Raw genomic sequence first — 21,463 nt, 5'->3', positions numbered from 1 at the left:
GGATGATAAATTCTTCCAGCTATTTTGAGACACCCACTAGGTTTCAAAAGCCATCCTCGTGATCCGAAAAGTGCCCATAAACCTATGAATTATTAATGAAAAGACCAGGCTCGTCTGAGAATGTTTTTAATGCTTATTCCATAAATACTGAACCCTAGTTTACAGAAATAATCTGAATTTCTTTGTTACTATTTGATTACATGGTATTTATATCTTATTAATAAATTAATACAACTGCTTGCAATTGGGTTAAATTAGAATACATGTACATCTCCTTAGAGCTGAGAAACATATCTGCTTAGGTGTTTATCAAATAGATCTTAGTCTTATCCATCTCCATAAAGGTTCCTTATTTTATCACATCTATTGCGATAATAGCCTTGACTATAGAAGACTGGAGGTAAGGCTGAGTTATTGATCGAGATCAAAACACTAAAGTAACTTGATCCATTAACCTTGTTGAAATAATAGTTTAAAAAGTTCGACCAGAAGTACAAAATTCCTCAATGGTTCGAACCATTTTGAAAAAAGTCTGGAATGGAAATCCTTTGTGTACACCTTAAGTTTAAAATACTTTGTAACTATAATTTATATAATGCGGTTTGCTGCTAATTATGAAGGTTTTAAAATGTTGACACAACAGTATAAATGCCTTGCATATTAATAGTAGTTTCTCTTTTGTGACAGAGATTAACTTGGTGAAAATACCAACATATTCAGTTCTTCATTCAAAAGGAGATCAAAGTTTCAATAGAACAACTTAACAAGACCGTTCGTCTTCCTTCTTTTTGCCTTGTCCGATAGCATCAGGATTAGCAAGTGGATCCAGATCTGAAAACAGGTTAAACCAAGCTGACTGGTCAGTCCCAGATACTTTGTTCTTTTCTTTTCCAGCTTTGCCTCCCAGAATTCCTCCCAGACTCGCTTTCAATGCCGGTTGTTTGGAAACTCCGTTTGAAGGACCACGACCGCTAGGTTTATTGGCAGAATTGCCACTTGGTAATTCTGGTGCCGATTTACCCATGTTAGAAGAATCCCCAAAAGGATCCATGCCAGCTAAACTGTCCATCAAATCAGAAGGCAAATAACCAGGATGATTAGAATCTGCACTGTTTGGTGGCATTTGTGGTTTTGGACTATCACCGAACAGCTCATTCCATTTGCTGCTGAAGCTGTTAACGTCAGGTTTACATGACTGTCCATCCGAGAATACATCACTCAGTAAGTCAAGGTCTGTTCTATCACCAAGACTTTTGCTTGGTGATCCAAACAATAGGTCATCAGCAGTAATGGATGAAGTCTGCCCAGCTTCAGTACGGCCAACATTATTGCCTATACAGCATGCTCATCATTAGTATATTGTTTGACCACTTTTCAACAGTCTATCATAAACTATAAATCAACCAAATTCCCGTTCGAACAACTCAAAAACAAATGCAAATGCAAATATGAAAGCATAGAGAGTTGGGCGCTGTTCAATTTGTAACAATGTACATCAAGCCAGAGTGTTTTCTTGTAAATCATGAGTTTCAACTTCTAATGCCCTGCCTAAATGCCTTGTATTGATTTCCTAGAGGAATTGTTCTGGGGGACAAATCAATAGGCCGTCTTTTCTTATGCATAAAAAATCCATTGTTTTGTCCCCCAGAACAATTCCTTTAGGGCCAAGGGGTCTATAGTCTGCACATTCAGCTTAAGAATCAAAACGAGGAAGACATAAATACCTGCACTTGACTGATAAGAATCATGTAGACTAAGGAGGTCTTGAGCTGCCTCGTAGCTTGGTGGATCATGACTTGGATTGGTATCCTCTAATGAACCTAATAGATCGCCTCCTAAAGAAAAATGTTAATAAGAGTAAAGCACATTATCAATTACTGTAGTATTTTTTATTGAGCTGAGCATTAGGTCAGCTAAAGAAAAGAAAAAGAATTGGTTACTAATCTAACCTCCAGTTCCATGACCTAGTTTTGGGGGAAGTTCTTCATCTTCTCCGAGAAGATCAAAGTGTGGTGATGTATTTTTCTGCTCAGAGACATCCCCTAACAAGTCGGTCTCAAGCAATGCATCATCATCATCATCCTCTTTATTCGCTGGTTTTTCTGCAGTGGGAGAATGGTCCAGGCATATCAATTTATCATCATCATCATTTTCCACATTGGAACGTTGTTCTGTTTGTTCAGTAGCTTCCTCTAGGCTGCCTGTGTCTTTCTTCTCGGCACTTGTTTCTTCATCACCTTTGATCTCTTTAGTTTCTTCAGATCCCTTTTCATCAGGATCCATCATTGGATTTAAACTTTTCAGCATTTGAAATTGATAAGTAGGGTATCCTTTGAACTGTTCTGCAACTTGGTTCATGCTCTTGGATGTATTTTCCCAGAATTTAAGCATTGCTTGTTGATATGCTGCTAGTGTGCTAGATAACAGATTACAGCGACTGGCTGAAAGAAGATCCACCTTCTGCATTACGTCATGCTTGTTCTTTTCAAACTTCTTTTTGCATGTTTTCACTTTACATTGAACCTGGGAAAGCAATGATGATATGATATAATATATTGCATGAAAGAAATATTGTTTCTGAAACATTTGAAGTGGATCTTTTTAAAAATAGAACAGGCTGCGTAGTTGTCCAGAGGGCAGGGGCATCCCCTTCCCCACAGCCCCTCCCCCCTCCCATCTCTTTTGGGCCTCTATGCAGGCTAAAATATAATTGTCTCAAATTTGTAGGATGCTAACATGCCTCTTTATTAGTATGATTAAATCTATTTGCAGTACAGTCAGTGGTAAAAAAAAACAGAAAAATCAATCAGTCTACTAGTACCTCTCTGAACTTGTCTAGTCTCTTCCATTCTTCTGGGTCAAGTTCCTTAGAAAGATCTGCCATCCACAGAAGACTTGCTCTGTATTCTGTCCTAGAATTCTCCATGCGAGTGACAGTCATTAATGTATCTGATATGGCTCTGTATCTGAACGTCTCAACTTCTTGATAAAGCCTCACAAGAGGGGTTCGTAAGCTCAGCCTACAAAATAAATAGAAAGATCAATAAAGACCTTCCAGATTGCATTCACTCAAAGTCATGTGAATCCCATTTCCCACTTCAAGTTTTTTTTACAAGGAAATCCCACTTCCATCACACAAATCCCAAACTTTTTAAAAGAAATATCTTAGAAAGAAATATATATTTTTTTAAATCCTGGTGAACTAAATCCAATTTTTCCGGGGTAAAATACCCAAATCCTTTGTACAACAAAAAATCAAACTAAGCTTGCAGAGTTTTTATTTCTTTTTTTCTATTAGTAGGAAATTTGTCAGAACGTATGGTGAACTGAAGATTAGTTTTTACATTTGGCTTAGTAACTAAATATGTTTCTAAAGAAGATATGGTAGTATTACTTCTAACCTTTGTTGAGCTGTGTAACTTTGTGATTTGCCAACGGCTATCATCATTTTCCCAGCCTTGGATTTATCTTGTGAGCCTTGTTCTCTAAGGAAACGTCCCATTTCATTTTCATCTTGGGATAATGCTTTAAATAAAAGCAGCCATGTCAATAAGTTAATAATAAAAAGAACAGAAAATATACATCAACTAAGGCCACCCAAACAAATTTTAAATCAAATTCACCAATCATATTTTTAACGCTGCATAACAGATGAGTTAGTGAATTCTGGGTTTTAAACACTCCTGTATCATACACAAACTCGTATAAAGTACGATAATTTATATGATTTTAAAGAGGAAAATGTGAGAATTTATAAAGATTCTATTGTTTACAGTACAGCCCAGAAACAGGTGAACATTTGATCGCGAGCAGATCTCTGGATGATCGCAACGATTACCCACAATACTGTAAATACTCAATGGTGATTGGCTAATTTGGGAAATCCTGGATCCACCCTTCATCATGACATTACTGACAATCTTAAAAAATGGTTGGCTCAAAACCCAGATATCTGGAATTCAAGCTGTACTGTATCCAGCTATTTCAAAAAAGGTTGAATACTGATCACTGCATACTGAATAGTGCATTCCAAGACCAAAAGGCATTGTTAGTCTCGTTAATTTGAAATAAAAAGTAAATATACAGCAATTAACTCTCTACCTTTAGTTAGTACTGTTTCAGGTGGAATACACTAAAATTAGAATAAATAATTATTATTAATCCTACTTTAGACAATGTCACTATGACCCACAATGTACTTCAGTCTTGGAATGCACTATTGAGTATTTAGTATTCAACCTTTTTTGAAATAGCTGTACATAAGGATCACATAAATATGAAAATAGTTAATTAAAACAACCATTCTCTGACAAGAATGACGTTACCTCCTCAACTTATTCTCAAAATTATTTCTACCTACCAAATATTCTGTTTTGATAAATTTCTACAGCTTTTAACAGATCTATACAGGTTTTCTGAATGTGCTTAAATGCCTGAAAGTAAATATTAAGATGCATTGGTTATCAAAATATAAAAAACGAGTAAACATATAAAAGTGTGTGTGTGCTCCTGAAGTACAGTACAGGCCAGAAGTTATTTCAGGGTCAACACGCGTGGGAATTTGACGGGCTCCACGCACGGGCTTCGCTCATACGTGTGTGTTTAATTTATGCACAAAGTGTGGACCCCGCTCGTATGCATGGAATATTCTTTTGTTATACAGTTTTTTGTTCTGGATAACAAATCATAAAAACCTACATGTAGTTAAAGTAAAGAGGTCAAAGTACCGTAAACCTTATGGGCAATCTTGAATAGTATTCTCACTATAGCTTGTCATGAAACACTAGCCGATTTCTAGCGGAATTTTTGATTTTAATGAACGAGGGTAAATTACGTTTACAAATTTGACCTTCGTTTAACAAATTCTATTTGATTTAAGAAATACTTCAAGCGATTCTTTTCAGCTTAGTAGATTTTGATTTGAGTGTTTGCCTTTCTCAAGGCATGGAATATGAGTGACTTTCTTCGTACCACTTTGATTTAAATAAGTTTGTGTACACCTTTCTATTCCAAATCGTGTCTCATGTAAAAAGAAACATTTGCACAGCAAGTACAGTTCAGTTCAACAGGATTGAACTGAATGCAATGAAAAAGGCACCTCTGGCAGCTGCTATGCAGCCAAAATACAATACAAAGCTTTGACTTGATTAGAGATAAATAGCCTTACATAAAGGACAGACTAATGCATGATCATTGAACACCCTCAAAAGTTTGTCAACTAAGCCCTGCATTTTTTTGCCGACTGATCATGACAGTGATCAAGGAACATATAGCTATCAAACTATAAAGGTCTTTGCTTTTGACAAGTTCTGTATGGTTGTTCTAATTGGATCAAAGGTTCATGAATTTTTCATTAGTTTTTGAAGGAATCCTTTTGAAGCTGTTCAAATAACTTCTCACCTGCATGCTAAAGTCTGTGACAGATCACAGGACTAGAAAGACAGAAAGAAAGAATAATTTGTATCCTTACCTGAAGCCTTGCATCAACTTCGGCATCTCCTGCAACTACAAAAACATCTTGTTCCTTGCCCAGCTTTTGAATAACAGCCTGCTTTGTATGCCAATATTTGCTTTCTACTTTGCCTTTTAAACCACTTGGTGGTGGTGGTCTGTAGTTACTGTAATTGTAGCCATAGTTACTGACTTCTTGATTCTCATTATCTTGATAACGGTCAAAACTACGATCATAGCTAAAAATTATTGAAATACAAACTTTTTTTTAACATTTTCCCATTCCCATTTTGTTGTTTTTCCCCATTCCCAGTGACCTAAATCCCATTTTCCCAGGGCAAAATAGACAAATCCCATTCCCGTTTTACACCTTCAGTGACCCAGCTCTTTGCATAAGTCGGTCCTAATTTTTTGCTAGGGCCATGTTTACCGCTCACATGTTTCCTTGATGTTTCCCAGTTTAGCCACATGTGCAGCATTGCTGCGTGCAACAAATTTTGCTTCCAAGACTCAAAAAATGTTTTCGCTGTGCGGCAGAAACATTTCATATTTCCAAGAAGCATGGAAACATTGTTTCCTGATGTTTCCTGACAGTTTTTCCACCTTAGGAAACATTTAGGGAAACATGTTTTTGGAAACATGTTCCCTCGTTTAGCCAGGGCCTAAGGATTTAGCCAAACATTGAAAGGATGTGATCATATATTTAGTTATTTTCTACATAAAAGTAAGAGGCTTCTGCTATAAACAAGGTAGAACTTGGCTTTGTTTGTACATTTTTTGTTGCCTAATTCTTAAGGATGTTTGCAGGCATCGTTCATGAGAAGCCTTTCTACAAAGACTTTATTACATGCACACTCATCATGATGTTTTCACCATTCTATGACTGTACTGTAGCTCACAATAGTATAGGTGCTGAAATTGACTTCTAAGTCATTTTACTTGCAGGATTGCACTCTGGTCTTCTATTTTCTGGCTTATTTTTTGTGTTTCACGTTGTTTTATCAAGTGGCAAAGTTTCAGAAAATCAACATTTTTTCTTTGAATTTCTCCATGAACATCCTTAAAACAGACAGCACTGTGGCAGATGCATGTCAATGTTCGTTATTAGTATGTGAATGTCATTTATGGAGACAGTGCGATTTATGCATTCAAATACTTCAACTCCTTGTCTTAGATTAGCGTATTCAATTATGAACTTAATTGGAAGTACCATAATCAAGAATAATTACCTTTCATCAGCTTCTTGAGGTAAAGAATGGTAAGAACTTTGCATCTTGAGGTCTTTGTTTATATTCTCCTTATCCTAAATAATTAGCTTTAGATATAGTAAAAACAATAAATTAATTGGAAGTCTTGTGTCATAAATTTAAAAATGGAATTGGAATTGGAAATGCATAAACGTAAGCATATACAAAGTGTAATGTAATGATTCAAGATAAGTTAGAAACTATAACAAACTTAGAAAAAATAACATAAGCTCATTAAGTGTCGAAAATCTGTAAAATAAAGCTCTAAGTTGTAAAGCAGTTTCAAAGCAAAATACATATGTGTATAAGATGATCATGTATCATGATAGTCTTAAGCTTAAGTTTAATAAAAACGTAAAAATGCTCTAACGAAATGAAGACATCAAAAATTAAAGTGAGCTTTATTCAAATGATTAGTCACAAAGACCAAAGACAATACCAAATGCCAATCGAATCATTCAAAATTTTAAAACGTATTGAATTTAACTAAGAAGCAATAACATTTTTACCTCCCAAACTGTTTTTAAAAAATTATTTCGTAAATTATATCGAATCAAATCATCTAGTATAAATTTACTAGTGAACTTCTAAACTCAAATAATCTTAATGATATCAAATATAAGTTTTTATTTAGCATCAAAGCAAAAAATAAAAGCTTTAAGTGTTTTTTGTTCCTGGAACACTAAAACATAGAAACCTGGCTTTAAAAGAAATATAAATTCAAGCAGGAGAATTTGAATCATAGGGGAGCAGGTGACCTCTTACTCTTCAGGCCAGTGAGGCAAAGATTCAAGTTGAATTTCGTTGAGATTTTCCCTTTATGAAGCCAATAAATCACACATAAAAACGATAAGATGAAACGAAAACTTACCTTTAGTAATCCATCACATTTTGTGTCTCAAGAAATCACTTAAATTTGATAAAAAGCAAGAAAATTCCTTTCCTTCTCATCTACAAGAAAACATGGCGACCAGATGCGCACGCATACCCAGAAAAAAGACACGTAAGAAGATTATTGATTATGATAATTTATGCATAGCTATACCTGGGGCAAAGGCCCTAGGAGACTAATGTTATGGGGATTAATTTCACACGGTTTTCCGCTCCCAAGGCTAGTTTTAAACCGTGCGATTTTTTTTCAGTGGGAAGCGTCACAATGGTATCAGCGACATGTGGATCCAGGGGGAGGGTACCCGGTCGGTGGGATCCGTACCCCCCTGTTATACCTCTGAGATTTTACTATTGCTTTACTAGTAGAATTGATAATAATAATGATAATAATAATAATGATGATGATAATGATGATGATGATGATAATAATAACAAAGATATTTCAAAGGTAACAAAAGTTTTCGATATGAAATTTCTGAATCCGCCCTCGTAAAAGTGAATATAAGCCCGGAGTAGTCAATCGATAAAAATCGATAGAAATCAGCTGATTTGTATCAATTTTTATGGGAAATCGTTTAAAATTGATAAAAAAAATTGGTGTGAGTTCGATTTTTATCGATTTAATCGATTTTTATCGATCAAGATTTGACAGCTTTAATTCGATCCAATAATGAGTACAATCATATAATCAGCTTTATTTCACGGAAAGTTTTCGAAAATATCGATGATAGTGCAATAGATTTTATAACTATTAATTCACAAGTAATTATATGTAGATCAGGCAGCTAATTATCCAAGTACTTTTGCTGTCTGTTCACTGATCACTATAACAAACTCCTAGTTTGTGTCAAGCTATGGTTACGAAAGAGTAGTTGCCGGTGGTGTAAATCCGTAGCCACACGACCCTCGTACGATCATCGATAGAAATTGTTCAAGAACATAAATCGAAAAAAATCGATATGTATATAATCAATCAATCGATAAAAATCGATACAAAAATTTAGTGTGAGTTCGATTTTTAACGATTGATCGATACAATCGATATCAATCAAATCAGCGGTATCGATTGTTATCGATTTATCGATCGGCAAAATCGATATCGATTTTTATCGATTGACTACTCCATGATATAAGGTGAATATAATCGCGCACGCGCACGCTCGTTTGTCGATTTGTGCCGCTTGAAGAGATAAATAAGATTTGAAAAGACAAAAAAGCTCTCTCTCAGTTATTTATTAAAGTCGCTTGCGTTAGAAATACTGAATACTATTATGGTGAATATTCACCTCGCCGCTCGAAGATTCGATCAGTCAGTTTAACATATTCTGCAGTACCGGGCCTACCTGTGTAGTATACTCACGTGACTCAGTGACGTAGTGTGTTTTTATGCTTCTGATAGTTGATGCTTGATCTTTCAAACGCTGGTGTTTGTCGTAGTATTTGTCTCGTCCTTCAACTCACCAGAACTACTTTCTCGAGGTAAACGATCTTAGCATATCGGCCATTACTATTTGTACGAAAGATTTATTTTATAAGCGTATTTCCCCCCGTAAATTCGTGCACATTGTCCTTCGCACAATCTTCATGCTCACCGTCCATTACAATTTCGACCACTTCAACCTGGTTTTTCAGATATTAATTTATTTTAAAATTACAATGTAAATCAACATGTAAGTGCTATTTATGTTAAGGCTACAAATGTGGCCAAAATTTTTTGCATTCCCTCCCAAAATCAAAGGTAACCCACACTTTGACTTTAGTCAAAATGCATCGCTTTCGTTTTTATTGTAATGCACCAAACTATCAGTGGAAATCCCACCCCTGACTACCCTTTAGATTTGAGGTGTTGCCTAATATCGTACTAATTCCCTGCCTTACCCTGCTAGGTGAGACATTTTTGCAAGTCTAATTCTCACTTATTGTTCCCCGCCCCAGGGCTAGTGATTGTGAAAATATTTTTCCAATCGCAAATTTAGTGTCATTATTATATTTTTACAATATGGTAGAAAAATCAAAGAAGACTACAATAATTATTATAGAAAACAAAGTATTTCATTCATCAGTGTCATCAGTGAGGAGCTCTTTAAGCTTTTATGAATAAAAATGACTTACTTGGATAACTTGTTGTAAGATACAAAAGGTTATCCAGGTAAGTTTTTAAAATATATATAAGTACTAATTTTACATAGTCTCCTTTGCCGTCGTTCTTAGTGTCGGTCTGAAAATCCCTCCCCACTAACGTCTGCCCAATGGAGCACTACATTGCTTTCCCATTGTTCTGTCGAAATACCAATAGAGCCAATAAAATTGTAGCGATTGTCCTGCAGTGACCAATCACTATATAGGTTATGTGTAGTGTGTAGCGTTTATTCTGGTCAAGAAAGTTTTTTTTCTTCTTTTGGAAGTCGCCTGTCCTTTGCTAAAATAATTTGAAATCGACGTATCAATGATCTGACAATATTTAAACGCTTCAAGTTTTATATTTATCTGCATAAGAATTTTTTACAAGTGCTCACTGAAGCTTTAAAGAGCTTCAAAACAAGCAGAACAGCGTAAAGTGAACTTTGTTAGAGACATTAATTCCTAAAAATATGAACTAATAAAAAAAGATTGAGATTGAATACTGAAGATCAGAGGAGCATAAGTTCAATACAACAAGACAAAAGTGTCACTGATCACCTGTCATGAAATTGCTTCGAGAGTATATGTAAAATTTTTTTTTTTTTTTTTTTAGAGAGAGAGTATATGTAGTACTATATACTTCTTCAACTATATATTTGTTCTTTGGTGAATCAAGCAAACATTTCAAGAACATTTGGAGTAGATATTTTAAGGAGCCAGCAAGCTACATTTATCCTTCATACAAAGAGCTCACTCACGGCCCTCCAAAGAGGATTGCAAATTTGAGTGCATCAATCTCAAGAAACTTGTAATTGAGAAGGTTCTTCACTTTGTTTGTAGTGAAGCTTCCAGTATAATCAAGGAAATAACCCTCATTATTAGGACAAGAGAATCAGGCATTGTTAAATTTCAGTTTCCAATCTTTTTTCCGATGGAAATGGAAGACCAAGGCGCAGATTTCGTATGTGTTTTTAATGTCAATTGGTTAACATGGCTACGATTGGCTAGAGAATGGGAAAGGTATGTAGTGATCCATTGAGCAGACATTATTGAGGAGGGAAGCATTTGGACCAACACTAAGAATGGCTGCAAAAGATACTTTTACAGTACAAGAGATTGGGCTGCCTGTGCTTGCTCAGAATCTATTTTAGATAGATATTTCACATAGATTTTTTAAGTTTTGTTTTAAAGCTTTTATTACCTTTTTCAAGGAAGTCATCAAAGCTTGATAGACATACTGCTTTTTGTATTTTTCTCTCTACATCCCAAGCCTTTTTTATGGGCATTATTTATAAAGATTCAAAAGAATGAAAGTCTTGATCTTGACACTGTTTTTGTTCATTGCTGGCTTTGGCATATCTTGTTATTGTGATAATCAACATTAAATCCACATAGTAAGAAAGAGCACATTGATCTGTACAAAATCTCGAAGTTTGGTGTCAATCGGGTCAATAGTGATCGAGATATATAAAGCCATTCAAAAACTCCAAAACTTAATAAGAAATGTATGGATTACTGAACACTTTGTTTGTCAATGTTTAAGCTCCCTATAATTGTATTATGCTCTGAATGATTATGGCCACTATCTCATAATAATATCTGGGTGACTGGCTACTTTTGAATGTTCGATACAAATATATGTGGCCCTCAGAACCCGCTGAAAAATCTACAATACTTTATTGAAGAACCATACAAGTTATGAGCTTCAGGAGGGCAAAACCCTAAAACCCTCCTAAAAATCTAGGTTATATCAATTTTTTAGAAAAAGTTCATTTTTCTAACACATGAAAAAATATTTTTTGTAGGGATTTTTGTTTGACTTTTGTTCAAGCACCAAAAGGACGAAATATGACAAACCAATGTAATTTCTTTGCCTTTTGTCAAAAATATTCAATATTACGATTGTGATTGTGATTGTGGAATAAAAGAAAAAAATTTCTAAGTCAGACAATGAATTCATTCCTTAAATTTCTAAGTCACACAATGAATTCATTCCTTGAGTCCAATTTGGAAAGACTCAAAATAGAATTTTACTGAAGTTTTATGATAGGGGGAGGGCAGGGAAAACAACTATTGTGGGCTTTGTGTATTTTCATAGAGTTCAGCTTTTCAAGCTTTTTCTTCTCTCAATTTTAAATTTTTTAGTGGTGGGGGAGGGGGAGGGTTAAGGAAAGCCCCCACCTATTCCCCCGGCTCCACCTAAAATAGCTTTCTTCAGTTCAGCAGAGTACTATTTCTAAGCCTAAATGAGGCCTAACATTTTTATTTTCAAGTGAGATTCCTTCTCTTAGTTCATTTTCTCTTGGTATAATTGTATGTATGGTTGCGTTTGAAGATATTTCGAGACATTTTAGTGAAAAAGCACTTCATTTAGGTAATTCTGGTTATAGATAGTCTGGCCTTTAGTATAAACCTACTGATAGTCTATCTCAAATCCTGCGTGCAAGTGCCCGTCAGTTTTCAACACCAAAACAACTCAAAAAATACATTATTTCAACCTGATATCATAATATTTTGTATCCATTTATTTGACCGATAGGTAGGTTTATACTAAAACCTCTCTCCCACATGGTCTACGAGTCAATAGCCCATGAGACCAAAGCCGAGACCATTTGGGCTTCACTGAAGATGGCAGAGGTATCTGCTAAAACATCACGACCAATCATATCATTTACATGAGTGTTAACGGTCTTAACGTGTATTATTTTGCAATGAAAACAATAAATTATATATAAGGAAATCAGGCGTTGTTTTAACTTTATCACTTGACCCTTTTATTTCCTCCAGAAATCATAAAAGATCATGGCGGAGTTTTCCGGATCTATCCAAGACATCGTGCCCAACAGGGTGAGTGAAGAACAAATGGTTGAGTATCTGTTATCTTGGGAACAAGAAGAGAATAGGTATGCTGAAAATGCTGTAAGCCAAAAGTCAGCACGTCAGAAAGAAGCACTGGGAGAATGCCAGTCGAAAATGGCAGTCGAGAAAGAAATATTTGATTCAGAAGAAAGAAGACAGCAGTTAGACGAAACTTTAAAGGAGGCAGCCAAGCAGAAGGAGTTATATGAAGGAGAAAACAAAAAAAACCTTGCCCTTCACGAAGAAAATTTAAAGAAATTTCAGGAAAACCAGAAGAAGCTATATGATGCGCTATCTAAGAATGAGCAAAAGAAAGCCCAGTTAGTGGAGAAGAGAAGGCTAGAAGCGGAGAAGAAGTCTAAGGAGGCAGTTGGACAAGATCTTGAAACTGAAAATCAAAAGCTTATCAAGGTTGAAAAAGATAGGATGGAAAAAGAAAGGAAGATGCTTCTGATTGCCCAAGAAAAACTCAAGGAGGAAGAAAACAAAGCAATGGCAAAACTTAGGACTTTTCAAGAGGGAGTTAAAAATGTACAAGAACGAACAATTGCGACACAGCAGTCAGAGGTCGAGAAGGCTGCCAAGAAGCTAGCTGAGCACGAGCGTTATCTTGCAAAATTGAAAGAAAACGAAGCGGTTTACATTCGTGAACAAGAGGAGAAGAAAAAAAGAGCTGACCAGGAATTGGCAGAGCGAAGCCGACAATCGAAGGAAAATGAACAAGCGTTTGACAAAGAAACTACCGATCATATCTTTGCTAGGAGAGAAGAGCAACAACGAAAGCGCGTCCAGGAAGAAGAGGCAAGAGAAGCAATTGAGAGCGAGGCAGCGAATTTAGAGCTTGAAAAAATAATCGAATCAAAAGCACTCCACAAGAAAGAACTAAGTCAAATCTTATTAGACGAGAAACTAAAGTTAGAGGAAGAAAAGAGAAAACAAGCAGAGGAAGCTAAACTACAATTCAAGATTCAAAGAGAAGATGCAGCGAAGTCGAGAATGGAACAAGAAAAAGATATTTATGTCAGAGAGAAAAGTAACAGACTGGAGAAGCTTTCAAAGCTTCAAAATGATTGGAATCGTTACATAGAAGAGTTGAATGAAAGGGAAGCAGAGAAATCACTACGCGATGTAGAAAAGTTTCAAATGTTTGAAGAAAAAAGAAAGGAGGAAGAAAAAAGGACTTTCGAAATAGCTGAGAAGCGCAAAGAACAACAACAGAAACGCCAAAGAGAAGAAGAACAAGCACTATTAAGTGCTCAACGTGAGATGAATTTGCAAGAAAACAAGAAGGTCGGTGTTCAGAGATCACTTGAAGAAGCTCAACGGCTTTTAGCTTTGCAAGAAGAGCATTTGAAGCATGAGCAAAAGTTTAAAGAAGAGGCTAAAAAGAATCGTCAAGAAAAACTCAAAGAACGAGAAGAAGCTGAAAGACTAAGGCTTGAAAATGAGAGGCAAAAGATTTTAGATGCTGAAAGATCGAAGAAAGAAAGCACTTCAGAGACGGCTCAAAGTAATCAGGAGTTTTTGGATCAACAAACCAAGCGTCTGAAAGAAAAGACCCAAAGGGATGGCAAAAAAGAAAGACAACTTCATGAAGAAAGACAGCAAGAAGAGGAAAATAAGAGACTTGAAGCTGCTAGAAAAAGGAAAGAACAACTGTTACTTCACCAGAATAACATACAGGAGACGCAAGAACTGGAACAGAAAATGTTAATGCAATCACTGAAAAACAGGAACGAAATCATCGGAGAGTGGGATCAACAAGTGGAAGTTTATGAAGATTCGACTGGTTCAAAATGCAGCATATTATGAAACGACGAACTTATACTTGCCATATTCACTCCCGATAGATATGTTTTTAGGATCGGAATCGGAGTCAGAAGAGAAAAGAAAATCTTTCAATTCCGTTTTTAACGCGACTCCGATGCCGTCCCATTCAATAGAGCATAAATACTTATTCATACTCTCTTGGTCCCATTTTAATGTGAAGGCCTCGTTAGAAAACAATTATACTCAGACAATATAAACAGTTTATTTAATCACGGTAAATTAACCTATCTTATATTTTGACAATGCTAATTATACTTAAATGTTATTATGCTCTTCAAGTTTTGTAGTTTTGTTTAAAAACGAAGTAATTTACGCACAATTCGTGGATCCCAACTCGTGTACAATCGTTGGCTAAGCCATAATTAAAATATACATTTTAATCTGAGTTTTATCTATATAAAACTTCATCTTATAAACAAAATTGAAACACTTCAGTGTCAAACTCAGTTACATTTAATGTATGGCAATGATTTAATTGTTGTTGTTTTTTCCAACTTATATCATGCTTTTAAGAAAACTTATATTGGGCTATAAGGACGGCTTAAAAACATCTCCCGAATCATGTCGTTATAATAACCTGAAAAATCATATGGCGAAGACTAAGGTCAAACCTGGCGGATCTAATGACGTACAGCTATTTCAAAAAAATATTCAAAGGATTCTGAGTCTCGAACGGGATTTGAACCCGTGCCCTGGCGATTCCTTTGCCATGCTCTAACCACTGACCTACCATTTCTCATATGAGACTAACAAAGACGTGGGTTTATCGGCCCGATAGGAGATAATGTATATGAGAATATATATAGAATAAAATAAAAAATACGATAAATAATTATGATCTATCTCACTTAAGACAATGTCTATGACCCACGATGCATTTCGGTATTGGCCATACACTATTTACTATGCAGTATACAGTATTCAACGTATTTTGAAATAGCTGTATAAAAAGACCGCCTTATTATCCATTTTTTACTATGCTTACGGTTCATGCGAAGTTCGACGTTTGACCTTAGTCTGATATGATGTTTATAATACAGACCGAAAAATGTGGGAAAATTGGTATGTTTACATCTCAACCAAAGAGTACGCATGTTCTGAGTTACTCTCGAGTCTTGTCAGTGGTACGCTTATGGATTGACATTAACATGACGTAGCATAATTCTGAACATAAGAGTCACAAATGGGAACAACAAGGATATAAGAACCGCTTTAAAAGATGTCAAACTCATTCCCATTATCTGAATACCTCGAGCACCAGCAGTTACTGATTTCCAAAAGTCGACGTCTTCTTGGGATTGAAACATATACATACCCTCTTTCTGCTCTGAAAACTTCAACATCTCTATATCATAAATTATAGATTTGATGCATTTATCAACCTTGCCAAGTAAAATAATCGGTAGACTGTAAATGGAAAGCATTTCAAGGAAAACTTCAATTATTCCTATCATTATTCTTATTATGCCATTATAATCAGTCACTTTTTCTTGCCACGAGTTCTTGGAGGAGTCGTCCAATTGCTTTTGTGCACCTGTGTTGTTCGTGGCTTGCGCTTCATACAGGGCATTACCGCTCATTGTCGTTGTAACCACTATTGTTGGGATAGTTGCTTTAGTTGGTATAATTATCTTGGGATCTTCTAATTTTGAGGCGGATTCAAAATTTCGAGTATAGCTTGCTTCTGCTTCATATTGCTCAACGCAAGAAACAATTATGGGAATTAGCAAAGTTAGAAAAATCGAAAGATGAACGACAAGAAAGGGCTGGAAATACCTCTCCGTGTATTTGATCATGCGCTTAATGTTAACGAAAGCATCACGAACGTACGTCTTGCAATCACAGGGGCACTTAAGAATTTGCTCTTTAAAAAGGCGAATTTGACAATAGATTAAATAAATTACCACTACAAAAGCAAAAACTATTGACAGAGACATTGCTCGTACGGTGATGTAAAGAAGGCAGTTAGATATGATACTGCGCAAGCTGTAATTCTCACTGGGACTTGATTTCGTATGTAAAGACATTCGAATTGCTTTACAAATCACTGGTAAAAGCACAGAAAACGAAAACATTATTGCGATAGCAATGGTAATCGTTTTTCTACCATGTTTCCAGTATCTTCTTGTCAACCTCACCTCGGACAGCAGCTTCTCGAGATGACGCGTTCGGAAATAAAAAATACCAACAACGTAAAGCACTGGAAACTTTAAATTTGATAGGATGTTCTTCACTGAAGTCACTGTAGTATCCAATTGGTTTACCGTCAAAGTATTACTCCCAAAGACTCCGACTTTCGTAAAGATTTGAAGCGAAGAGTAGCAACACAGCAATCACTTGTGCGACCAAAAGTGAACTGGCTTTGATAGCGATTTTGGAATAATGACGCGGTATCCTTTGCAATGTAACTAGAAGGAAAACACTTAGCAATCTTAAGGCTTTAGAGTCGATGCTCAAATCGATGACGGTATCGTCATTTGATGGTAATCGCCTATCGTCAATCAAAACGGCATCTTCTTCATCATCTTGTCGAAGCTCAATATTTTCACGACCAATAGATAGAATACAAAGCATTGGACCATTAGTTTCGGAGCGATTCCTTTTCTCGTGGTTGACTACAGTGTCGTCGTCGACAAGTTCAACATTCGGTCCCTCATCGGTCAGATCCATGGATATATCATACACTCGCATCGAACATTCCTGACGTGAATCAGTGGCCTTTTCCATCGCGCATAAATTGGGAAATGATTTCTTCTCTTCGGAGATTTGACTATTTTCCCTAAGTTTACAGTATATTTGATAAAATCTTTCTTCGATTGATGTAAAAAAAGCAAAGACAAAATTACCTCATATACGCTAAAGTGTTACACAAAGAGTGTGTTCCAATGGTTCATTCCATTTAGGGAATTTCCCGTAGGGAATTTCCCGTAGAATATTTCTAAGAAATTGTAACTTATAATCTTGTGCAAATCACAAGGCTATATAGTCATAGGATGGATATGACATGCATAAGTCGCAAAAACAATGAAAAGCTTTCATAATATATTAAATAATCAGTACACATAATGAATTGACGTTTTGATCAAATAGAAACTTCCAGCCGCTTTAAGTTACTGAGGTATATATGTTATTTATCCTTCTTACTTAACAACTTCCTGTGGTTATACAATTTCCTGAGGCTTATACTTTATGATTCTGTGAGCTACATGTTCAGACCTGTAGTTATTGATGTTCAGACAGATTTTTAAACAGAAAGTTCTGTACCCTACAAGACTGCTGTCATGTGAATTAAACAAAAAACATGGCAGAACATGGACTCCCAGGGTCAATTTTAGGGGGTAGGGGCGAGTGAAAGGCACTTGCAACCTATGGCGACATTGAGGCTGATGAGATGCCAATGTTAAATGAACATGCATGATTGCCAATGCGCCGCTTAATCTCAGCAATGCGGCCCTCGGCGAGTCCTGCCGATCTCGATGTCGTATGTAAGTAGAGTTGTTTGTTGGTTCCTATGCTTGGAGGGTTATTTTTCTTCGCGGATTCTCCGGTTTTCCGCCTTCCTCAAAAATGAGCTACTAAATTCTAATTATTTGATCTTTTTGGGCTTTCACCTAGTTGGAGCCTAGCTCTGTTGTGATTTTCCCATGCTTTTATACAAAAGCTAGAGCTTAATAGATGTTTTTTAGATTTTTAGATACTGTGTTGATGAAACGCAACACTAATGAAACCAACCCACAAACATATTATTGGGGGGGGAGTGAGAGTTATCAAAGCACCCTAGGTATCAATAACAGACCTAAAACATTTTGGTATTATATTGTCTCTTCTTCATTGTTGATATATTTAGATACGGGGATAAACACTCCGAATCGTATTTAAATACGACGCAAAGTGTCATGTTGCTCGGGTGCTTTTGCCTCCATCCTGCTTGCAGATTTGTATATGCTGCCCCTAAAAGGACGTAGTAGTTTACCTGATAAAAACTTGCAAAAGAACCCGGCCTTGAAGAAGAACGTGTCATCTCTGAACACAGATTATGAGGATTGGGTCGGGATTGCAACAAAGCACCAGTTGTGCTTTTACCGATTACTTGCAAGGACAAGGGCGGATCCAGGGGGGGGGGGGGGGGTAAAGGGGGACTGAAGGCCCTCCCTTCAGCAGAAAAAAACGATGATTTTATATTATTTTCCGTTGTGTTGACAGAAGAAACTCAATAAGCCCCCCCCCCCCCCCCTAAAATTTTGGCTGGATCCGCCCTTGAAGGAGTGGTAGATAATTCATGCAGAGGGTATTTAAGTCAGCCGTAGACCAATCCTGAGACAAGGATTATCATAACAATAGATTACATTGATAATATATATATTTAATATACTTTGAATACGGTAGTAGCTATTTAGTGACTAATAGTTGCTATCACTCAACCAGAACATTCATTGCACAAAAGACACAAATGGTCTCTTGTGTATTTGTCTTTGTGTAATGAATGTTCTGGCAATAGCAACTATTATGGCCACCCAACTTGTTTTTTGTTACTAATGCACTTGAATCCTTTCCTGCCAAGTGTTTCCATCAATTTAAAGACTTTTTGCAAATTTGTACAGTGTAAAGAGACCAAAATAGTGAAATATTCTGCCCCATCTATTGTTAATATTAAGGTATGCAAAGGCAACTCTGGCCTGGAACAAATCCTGGCTGGAGAGCAATAAATGGGACAGAATGTGGATCAACCTGGCTTGCTTGTGGGTGGGTGGGTGGGTCAAAAAACGTACACTTCTTCATCGGTGGTTTAATGAGAGTGATTAATTCATGGCATCCTTTCCCTTTTGTATTAGTATAAAGGGGGGGAGGGGGGTACTCCCCTATGTTCGCTATACAGGTACGTGCCGCCAAACAGGGTATGGTTTTCAGCGATTTTACTCTGGAACAGGGTATATAAAATCGCACTTGCTCTGGGACAGGGTATTTGAAATCATGCTCTCTCCTCTCTGGAACAGGGTATCTATTTTCGCAATACCGGAACAGGGTAAGGTTTTCAGTGATCTTGCTCTAGAACAGGGTATGGATTTCAGCGATTTTAGTGTAGAACAGGGTCAGGGTTTAGAGGGCTCAGCGGCACATCCCTACCCTAAACGGGCAAGAGTATCTCCCCCCCGGGAATTCTTGCTCAGTCAGACAAAAACATGAAGAATGAAAAAGAACAAAAGAGCCTCTTCACTATCTAGTTTTATTTGTATAAGTATTCATGATACAAAAAAAATTTGATAAGTTTATAAATAAAACACTTTTTAGTTTTTAAGAGCCGTTGTCTGTAAATACCGATAAATACCGAGTTTTGGGTTTTGTGAACGAGCACAACAAAAGTGCAGGATTTTTGCTTAGTCACAGTGCCTGTCTGATGCTCAATTTAGGGCATTTCAACGAACTTGGATTTGGAAGGAAATAAAATTCTGCGGGAAGTTTCAATGCTATTTTTGAAAATAGCTCACCAAAAGGGTTTGATTGGTGGAATAAAAAGAAATTCAATTTTTCGAGACTGCCTGGTGATTCTCAGTATTTACAGACAACAGCGCTTAAATAAAAATGAATTCTTTAAAGTTCCAAGCTCGCATGGTTTCGGGCCGTACTTATAGTAAATACAACAAAGATTCCTTTGTGAACGATCTAAAGAATGCTTCGTGGGACTCAGTGTCTTATTCTAATAGTGTTAATGATGCTTGGAATAATTTTAAAAGCATTTTTACCAAAATTTGTGATTTACATGCTCCTGTGAAAACAAGAAAGGTTCGTGGTTGTTCTAATCCTTGGATGACGCCAGAAATTTCATGCTTAATACACACTAGAGACTATCATTTACGTAAAGCAAAGCTTTCTGGGAAAGACGAAGATTGGTTCATTTATCGCTCATGTCGTAATCGAGTTACTGCTGCAATAAGGCGTGTAAAATCTGACTATAATAGGAACTTTATTGAAGAAAATATGGACTCTCCGAGAAACTTTTGGAAAGCAGTTAAAAAAATTCTCCCGAGTAAATCTCCAAAAGCAGATGCAATCAATCAACTAAAGATCAATGGTCAAACTATCACGGATAAAGAATGCATCTCTAACAGTTTTTGTAAATTTTTCACAGATGTAAAAGCTCGGATATCAGGCGTGAATAGAAATCATTCGTCAACAATCTTCTTTCCCCTTAGCAGATCTACTAATCACAAGTTCCACTTGAGTGAAGTTAATATCGGCTTTGTCTGTAAACAACTCTTGCAGTTAAAGACAAACAAAGCGACTGGGCTTGATGGTCTTCCATCACGATTGTTAAAAGATGGAGCTGTGTACATTAGTGCAGCTGTAACGTCTATTATAAATCTTTCCATCAGAACACAACAAATTCCTCTTGACTGGAAACATGCAAAGATTATACCGTTATTCAAGGAAGGAGGGAGAGACGAAATGGACAACTACCGTCCAATTTCCATTCTACCAGTGCTATCAAAAATCCTAGAGAAGGCAGTTCAAGTACAATTAATTGAGTATCTTAATGAACACAATCTTATGTCAAAATACCAATGTGGTTTTCGCCGCAAGTACTCCACGCAAGCAGCAATAAATTTCGTTACAGACTCCATTAGAAAGAATATGGATGAGGGATTATTGACAGGTGCGGTATTTGTAGATTATCGAAAGGCGTTTGACACTATTGAGCATGCTACCTTACTAGAAAAACTGAAGCTACTTGGTATCTGTGATAAAGAGCAACGTTGGATGGCCGAATATCTTAAAAATCGTACCCAGTCAGTATTTCTTGGTGGTTCATTGTCAGATCCTCAAGTTATGGTTTCTGGAGTACCACAAGGATCCGTATTAGGCCCTTTGTTGTTTTCTCTTTATGTTTCAGATCTTCCGAATTGTTTACAAAACACTAAAATACTGATGTATGCTGATGATACCGTTATTTACTGCTCTGCCCCAAACATGGCTCAGTTAACTCAAAAGCTAAACAACGAGCTTAAAAACCTTGCTGATTGGTCAAAGTTAAATGATCTCTACATCCACCCCAAGAAAACCAAATA

At 36.4% G+C, this 21,463-nt stretch overlaps 2 protein-coding genes and 1 pseudogene across 7 annotated transcripts; 1 reads left to right on the top strand and 2 right to left on the bottom strand.

Annotated features, from left to right (window-relative positions):
* Window positions 1-110: 110 nt before the first annotated feature.
* LOC116295770 (islet cell autoantigen 1) lies at window positions 111-7,696 on the bottom strand. 5 transcript variants are annotated; one of them, XM_031703685.2, is made up of 9 exons: window positions 7,570-7,696; window positions 6,681-6,766; window positions 5,471-5,690; window positions 4,361-4,433; window positions 3,402-3,525; window positions 2,822-3,020; window positions 1,950-2,523; window positions 1,725-1,835; window positions 111-1,332 (listed from the first exon to the last, which is right to left on the bottom strand). In XM_031703685.2, the coding sequence occupies exons 2-9, from the start codon at window positions 6,722-6,724 to the stop codon at window positions 761-763; spliced, it is 1,917 nt and encodes a 638-aa protein (XP_031559545.2). In that variant the 5' UTR covers window positions 6,725-6,766; window positions 7,570-7,696; the 3' UTR covers window positions 111-760. The 5 variants fall into 5 exon arrangements, with proteins under 5 accessions (XP_031559545.2, XP_031559547.2, XP_031559549.2 ...); XM_031703687.2 differs by having other exon boundaries at window positions 5,471-5,678; XM_031703689.2 differs by having other exon boundaries at window positions 5,471-5,618.
* Window positions 7,697-8,975: 1,279 nt separating this feature from the next.
* LOC116295771 (uncharacterized) lies at window positions 8,976-14,784 on the top strand. Of its 2 annotated transcripts, XM_031703691.2 has the most exons (3): window positions 8,982-9,068; window positions 10,324-10,730; window positions 12,498-14,784. In XM_031703691.2, the coding sequence occupies exon 3, from the start codon at window positions 12,513-12,515 to the stop codon at window positions 14,379-14,381; it is 1,869 nt and encodes a 622-aa protein (XP_031559551.1). In that variant the 5' UTR covers window positions 8,982-9,068; window positions 10,324-10,730; window positions 12,498-12,512; the 3' UTR covers window positions 14,382-14,784. The 2 variants fall into 2 exon arrangements, with proteins under 2 accessions (XP_031559550.1, XP_031559551.1); XM_031703690.2 differs by lacking the exon at window positions 10,324-10,730 and having other exon boundaries at window positions 8,976-9,068.
* A 45-nt stretch (window positions 14,785-14,829) lies between these two features.
* LOC148909843 (uncharacterized) lies at window positions 14,830-17,414 on the bottom strand (annotated as a pseudogene).
* Window positions 17,415-21,463: the final 4,049 nt, after the last annotated feature.

The sequence above is a fragment of the Actinia tenebrosa genome, unplaced genomic scaffold (assembly GCF_029948245.1).
Source record: "Actinia tenebrosa isolate PJP-AT-01 unplaced genomic scaffold, QUT_ActTen_1.0 PGA_scaffold1__47_contigs__length_23844297, whole genome shotgun sequence".
NCBI classification, from domain to species: domain Eukaryota; kingdom Metazoa; phylum Cnidaria; class Anthozoa; order Actiniaria; family Actiniidae; genus Actinia; species Actinia tenebrosa.
The sequence above is the reverse complement of the archived record's forward strand: the minus strand, read 5'-3'. Positions and strand labels throughout refer to the sequence as shown.